This window comes from Ursus americanus, chromosome 12 (assembly GCF_024610735.1).
Source record: "Ursus americanus isolate L20-20 chromosome 12, mUrsAme1.1.p, whole genome shotgun sequence".
NCBI classification, from domain to species: Eukaryota; Metazoa; Chordata; class Mammalia; order Carnivora; family Ursidae; genus Ursus; species Ursus americanus.
The window spans coordinates 1870158-1877321 of NC_142138.1; the positions used below are offsets into that span (position 1 = coordinate 1870158).

The 7164-nt window shown below is 52.7% G+C and overlaps 1 protein-coding gene across 1 annotated transcript; it reads left to right on the forward strand.

Annotated features, from left to right (window-relative positions):
* The first annotated feature begins 959 nt into the window (after positions 1 to 959).
* On the forward strand, positions 960 to 6951 carry ZNF691 (zinc finger protein 691). Its single transcript, XM_045799797.2, has 2 exons — positions 960 to 1043; positions 5471 to 6951. Exon 2 carries the CDS (start codon positions 5480 to 5482, stop codon positions 6332 to 6334), a length of 855 nt encoding a protein of 284 aa, XP_045655753.1. The 5' UTR covers positions 960 to 1043; positions 5471 to 5479; the 3' UTR covers positions 6335 to 6951.
* Positions 6952 to 7164: the final 213 nt, after the last annotated feature.

A 7164-nucleotide genomic window follows, 5' to 3' on the forward strand; every position in this document is an offset into this window, starting at 1 on the left:
TATCTTAATCTTAAAACGAATTCCCATTGTTCGCACTGGCTGCACCCAAGAGAATTTACCAGCAGGAAAGAGAACTGGTATTTGTGGAAGCAGAAGCTTTAACTCATTTAATCCTTTAAACAATTCTGCCAGGGATTTTAAGGCGAAGGAAAATGGTGCTCCAAATGGCTAGGCGGTAGAACTGGGATTATAAATCTAGTTTATCTAGCTCTGAAGATAATATTCTTTGCTCTTTGCACTGAAATACTGTGCAGATATGAGAATATTCTATTAGACTTCTTCTTCTTCTTTTGTTTTAAGTAAAACTTGAAGAAAAAAAAAAAAACCTCATCCTGGCTATACCTTGGAAGTCTTATTGTGCCGGCTTGATGAAAGGACGGTCAGGTTTATCCGGGTAGGACCCGGAAAATCCCTGTGCAGGAGCGTTGGGAGACCCAGGGGCAGCTCCTCATACAGGGAACGTTTAGATTCTCTGGCAAACGAATTGGGTTAGTTGATCTTTAATCTCCCTTCTAGTTCTACAATCCTTTAACTTTAAATTACAAACCTCGAGTAAAGCGCGGGACTCAAGACTTCACGGGATATCTACAGGACCGTCAAATGCCACCAACTCAAAGCAAAGAAGAAACTGAGTTTACGATCCCTTGGAGGTCGTGCAGGTTAGCTCTACGTATTCTACTACTGGCCACACCGGTGGCCCCCGCACGTTGGGCTTTTAATGCGTGAACGTGGAAGGAAATCCGAGGACCTTGGAAGGGAACTCAGTCTCCGCCGCTCAGTTCTAAACTTCGCAAATTCCTTCTCGGAATCTATGCGCTTCCTCAGGACTACAACTCCCAGCAGGCCTTGCACGAGGCCAAAGCTTATTGGCGAACCAGCCTGGGTTTCTTCCGTTGTGACAGCCAGTACAGCCAGTGGGAAGGAAGGGTCTCCCTTAGGACCCAATCCTGGAGAGGTAGGGCGGGTCCTCTCTGGGTTCCGGCTCCGGCTCCTCCCGCGGCCCACCGAGGCGGTGCTGTCCCTGACGGAGCGGCGGGAGCGAGGTGGGTCCGGGTTGGGCCCGAGGTCGCGGGGGGAGGCGGACGCGGCTTCGCGGGTAACTCTGAGCACGGCCCCCTCCCTTCCTCCGGGGAGTTAGAGGCCGTGGCTTTGCTCCTTGGACCCGGTGGGGAGCAAATGAGACCCGGTGGTCCCCTCGCCCCGACCCCTGGCCCGCGCGGCCGGGCGGCTGCCCCAGCCCCTCCCCACAGGCCCTCCTGTTGGCCTTTCAGTCCAGCACCCCCAGCGCCGACCACACTTTGGGGGCCAGCCCCTCCCCCTCTCCCACCCCGCCCTCCCAGGCCGTCCGGCTTCTCAAAACCCAGACCTATGCTCTAGGACGCGCGTATCCTCGACTTCGCCATAGGCTTCTCCCCGCTGCTCACAACCCAGCCTCTCGGGCCCCGGTCTCCTGACACCTTTGATTGCAGCCTGTGCCTCCTCTCCCCTGCCCCTCTCCCCCGGACCCTCTGACCCCTTTGGCCCCCCTCTTGTCTGACCCGTTATGCAGCCACCCGGTAGAGTTCCCTGTTCTTCAACACCTTGTCCCTGGTCTTTTTAAGCTCCTCTCTCCGCATCAGCCCCCACCCCTACCCCTTGACTTGACCCTAAAGACCCCGAACTTTGGCTCTTCATACGACTTTTCAGGTTGGCCTCTTCACTTTAACCCAGGCCCTTGACCTTCAGCATCCGTGATCACCAGCCCTATCTTCTTGGCTCTTCCTTCTTAGCCCTGGCCGCTTCTCCACTGCCCCAGTCCCTTCCACCCTGGGTCCTGTACCTCTGAGCCTCATGGGAAGGCAAGCCGGATGGGCCCTTCTCTCCCAAATCTTTCCAATGTGCATCTGTACTTGACCTGCCACTGTGTTCTAGGTACATAGTAGGCTCCCCATCTCTCCAAGTTCCAATCTTGCTCACCCATCTTGCAAGTCCTAACTCAGATACCGCCTTTTCCATGCTCCCTGATCTCTTCAGGGAGACAGGCCTGTGTCATCTGAACTCCCTTGGGCACTGTTCTTATGCCTTCGTCCTTCCCTTCCTGCTGCCCCTGCCCCCCAGGCTCCCATCTCCCTTCCCCCCTCCTTCCCTGTTTTCCTCCCTCCTTCTCTCCAGTACTAGTGTCGTGCCTGAAAGCACTGGCTTTGGAGTGGAGGGCATAGGTCCCAGCTCTGCCACTCACTTGCTGTGTGCCCTGGGGCAAGTTACAGTTTCTCTGAGCCTCAGTTTCCTCATCTCTAAAACAAGCTGTGAAAATGAAATGACATGATTTGCATATAGTGTTCAGTCCAGGGCTTAGCACTTAGTATGAGCTTCAGAAATGTTTATTATTGTCAGTTCCTGTATGGTATGCCAGCTGCTGTGCGAGGCATTGAGGAGTGGATACACAGGTGACTATGGCACAGTTCCTGACCCCCCAGAACTGAACCCTCTGCACTGCATGCCAGTTTCTGGAGTTCATGGCCTATTTCCCTGTGCTGTGCCATCAACCGAGGGTAGTAACCATAGTCCTAAATCTTTTTGCTCTTATTTTGATCCAGCCTTCAGTCCTGAGTAGAAGCACAGCCTGGTCTATTGCAGGTTCTTAGAATAGAGGATTGGATGTGCGTGGGGGCCAGGTAGCCCCCTGCATGGAGGGAGGAACTGGAGTCCTAGGTGGGGTGGGCAGGGCTGGGGACTGAATTCGGATCATATCCATTGACTCATACATTCAGAAAACATTTGAGCAGTGCCTCATGCTGGGGAGAGATTGCCAAAATGACCCAGTCTCTGCCCTCAAATTGCTTATAACCTGCTAGTGGAAACAGATATGTTAAAAGATCATTGCAAATCAGTATAAAAGCAAGAGTGCACAAGCTTCTATGGGTGTGTGAAGGTGGAAGAGTAGGCAGATTCCTGGGGAACGGTGGGTGAGACAGACACACGTAAGCATGACATGGGTTCTGGACGCAGGCCCGGCCTTCACTCAGCTCCTTCCACGACTTGATTAAGGATCTACGCTATGTGACTGTCACTACTTGAGGAGTTTGGGTTACACTAGAGAACAAAGACCCTGCCCCTCGTGGGACTTAGTTTTAGCAGGGGAGGCAGACACTACGTAAGAGACATAAGAAATAAATAGAATGTTAGCAGGTGAGAAGTGCTGTGGGGTATGGGGACTGGGAGTGTGGGAATGGGGTTGTGATTTTTAAAAGGATTGTCAGGAAACAGTAAGTATCAGGGAATAAATTGTTTCTAATGTTTACTTGCATTTTTGAGAGTGAAACAAGCCTCCTTCACATCTCTTAACTAGATTCTTCAAGAAACACTCTCTAACAGGGATTGGTAAACTGTAGTTCACCTCTCTTTGTCTTAAATAAAGTTTTATTGGAACACAGCCACGCTTGTTCCTTTATGTATTATCTGTGGCTGCTTTTATGATACGAGAGCAGAGTTGACTGGTTGCAACAGAGATCCTATGGTCCCAAATATTTACTAAATATTTACTGTCTGGCTCTTTCCAGAAAAATTTACTGGCCTCCACTCGAAGATTTGAGGCTCTGTCTGTATCTCACTTTTTAGATTATATAGAACCTCATACCATTTTTTTTCTTGTACTGTTTTTTATTTTTTTATTTTATTTTTTTTTAAAGATATTATTTATTTATTTGACACAGAGAGAGACAGCCAGCGAGAGAGGGAACACAGGCAGGGGGAGTGGGAGAGGAAGAAGCAGGCTCATAGCGGAGGAGCCTGATGTGGGGCTCGATCCCATAACGCCAGGATCACACCCTGAGCGGGAGGCAGACGCTTAACCGCTGTGCCACCCAGGCGCCCCCTCTTGTACTGTTTTTTTAATTAAAAATTTTTTTTTCTTTCCTAACAAGATCACATAAGGAATCTTATTTCACTCTTGTAATCTGTGCCGGGCTGGGATACAGTGTCCTCCACCATGGTCGTGGTAGCTGTCATTGTGGCGTCACTCGTGCCCGCCACACAGCACCCTGAGCACACTGGAGGCATCCCCCCGCCGGGGTTCTGCAGTATAGGCGGGTGTCATGGTGTTAGCGATGTGGAAGTTGAGGCTCAGAGGGCTTGAATAATTTGCACAGTTCTGCAGTGTGTGTCACCGTCGGGATCCAGCCCTAAATGGAGTCAGTGTCCCTTCCATGACTGCTGTTGTGTGTTCAGAGACACTTGCTGACTTGAAGGAATTCTGTCATTTTCTCCCCCCACTGTCCTGTCACAGCCTGTGCTTCCGCCCCTCGTCCCTTGCTCGTGTCACTGCACGGTGTCTGCACCAGCCCGCTGGGCCTTCCGAAGTGCCACTAGTGCTTTAGGGCCCAGAGGAAGCACCACACTCGGCAGAAGTACTTGTCCCCTCGTTGCCTGTCCCGGGCTGTAGGAATTCAGAGTCTGTGTAGCCCAGTGAGCATTTGTCGATGTTTGCCTAAGTTGGCAGTGTGTATGTGTAGCTGTGTGCGTGGGAGAGAGTGTGGTTTGTGTCTGTGTGTCTCTGTAGGGGCATGTGAGTGTGTGGGGGCTGTGTATGTGTGTGTGATTTTGTGTGGGGTGCGAATACGGCTGTGTGTGTGATTGTGTAGCTACGTACGTGGCTATATGTTTGGGAGGGCCGTGTGTTTGTATGTGGTGTGTGTGGCTGTGTGTGGTTATAGGTGTGTGCGAGTGTGTGTCATGCGTGTCTGTGTCTGTGTGTGGCTATGTATGTGTGACTGTGGTATGTGAGTACAGCTGTGTGTTTGGTGTGAGTGTGTGTGCGTGTGTGTGTGTGACATGGTGTCTGTGGTATTGGAGAGTGGAAGTGGGCATTGACCAGTCACATAGGCCAGGCCCTGCGGTAGGTCTCAGAGGGCCCCGACGTTCACCCTTAGTCGCTAGGCCAGGCCCTGGTCTGGGGAAGGGAAGGCTGTTGGAACATTTAAGAGAATTCACGGCTGGGCCTTTAAACAACTGGCAGAGCCTCCAGAATGAGAGGTTCTGTTCATTTTGAAAGCAGGCAAATGGATACTTTTAAGGAAGCTTTTTCAAAAGAGATTAAACGCGAAAGGAGTTTCCGTTAGCTTGGAGTTAGGCAGGGAAATGGAATCGTCCCCAACTGGAAGCTCCTTCACCTGCACACGGATTAGGGTCTAGCTGTCATTGCTTAGTGGCATTAAGAAGAGTGACATTATTCACATGGCACAACCAGCTGTTGGGAGTGGACAAGAGTGATGCCTTCTTTTCACTCCCATGGGTACCTTTAAATATCTGTGGCAGTTGGTCACTTGAGAGTTGTTAAGTAAAGGCATTCTCTCTAAGTATTCCCGTTAGTTAAGGTTATTTCTGATGGATGGTTGCATGGGGAAGGTGTACGCCCCTTCGGCCAGAACCAGGGTTCCCTGTGGTCGAGCCTGACCCCAGGAATAAAGATGTTGGCCATTTGTGTCATTCTCAGGGTTCAGAAATGGGCAGTGAGAAGGAGCAGAGTCCAGAGCAGCACCTGCCCGAGGAAGGGGAATGGGGGAAGCCCTGGAGAGCGGATGACTCAGAGGGTTTTCAGATCCCAGATGGGGAGAAAGAGCACGGGCAAGAGAGCCCAAAAGAGGGTCCGCAAGAGATCCATCCCAAAAAGCCATGGCAGAAAGTCACTGTCCCCGCTGGAGAGCCCGGGGGCCCCGTGGCTCACCCGAGGCCCGAGACCGACGAGAAGCCCTTCATCTGTGCCCAGTGTGGGAAAACCTTCAATAACACCTCCAACCTGAGAACACACCAGCGCATCCACACCGGCGAGAAGCCTTACAAGTGCTCGGAATGCGGCAAGAGCTTCTCGAGAAGCTCCAACCGCATCCGGCACGAGCGGATCCACCTGGAAGAGAAGCACTACAAATGTCCCAAGTGTCAGGAGAGCTTTCGGCGGCGCTCGGACCTCACCACACACCAGCAAGACCACCTGGGCAAGCGGCCGTACCGCTGTGACATCTGTGGCAAGAGCTTCAGCCAGAGCGCCACGCTGGCCGTGCACCGCCGGACCCACCTGGAGCCCGCGCCCTACATCTGCTGTGAGTGCGGGAAGAGCTTCAGCAACAGCTCCAGCTTCGGTGTGCACCACCGCACGCACACAGGCGAGAGGCCCTACGAGTGCGCCGAGTGCGGGCGGACCTTCAGCGACATCTCCAACTTTGGAGCACACCAGAGGACCCACAGAGGGGAGAAGCCCTACTGGTGCACTCTGTGCGGGAAACACTTCTCCCGGAGCTCAAACCTCATCCGCCACCAGAAAACGCACATGGGAGAGCAGGCTGGGAAAGACTCCAGCTGAAGGACAATGAGGGACAGAAGCGGAGATACCCAGCCTAGCGTAGGAACATCTGTAGGATCTGCTGCCGCCCCCTCGACCTCAAGCCCCTCATCCCACTTGGGAGGATGGTTTCCTGTTGCCTCTGAAGCCAGGATCTCCGGGAAGTCCCGAGAAGGGACTCGAGTAAAAATCCTTGCTGCTTTCCAGGCCAATTTCTTGCCTTGGAAAGTTTGGGGGATCCAGTCTTGGCTTCATGTCCTTGGGATGAAGCAGAAGTAGGGTAGGCTTAGCACATGCTCGTGTCATTAGGGCCACCATCCCCTGGCCTTTGAGGAAGTACCTGTGAGGTGGGCATCACTGTCTGAAGGTCCTCCAAATCGTATATGAACTGCTTAGGGCATACTGTGGGGGCCGTCGGTTCCCATCTGCTGTGCCCTGCCTGTGCTGGGAGGAGCGGCCTTCCCAATGGAAGGGGCCTCCTTGGCCTGGAGAAGAGGTCTGGTCCTGCCTTAGGAACGAAAGGGAAGCCCTCAGGGAGCCACGATCCAGGGACCTTCACAGTCCCCATGTTTGTGACTTGTTCCCCCCCCCCCGCATCTGTTCCCAGAGTGATTAGCAGTAAAACCCTTCAATGAAAAGGACCTGTGTACTTATTTGGGGCATCAAGGAAGTGGGAGCTGGGGAGCTGGTCGCCCTGCAGCCTCTCTGGAAGGGGGCTGAATCCCAGGAAGGAGAATGGGTGGCTGCTCTGAAAAGCAGAGGAAAGCAGGCTGAGTCTCTGGGGCCTTTGAGGAGGAAGACAAGAGGAAAGGAAGGGACACTAACCGAGCATCCACATCTGCTCTAGATTC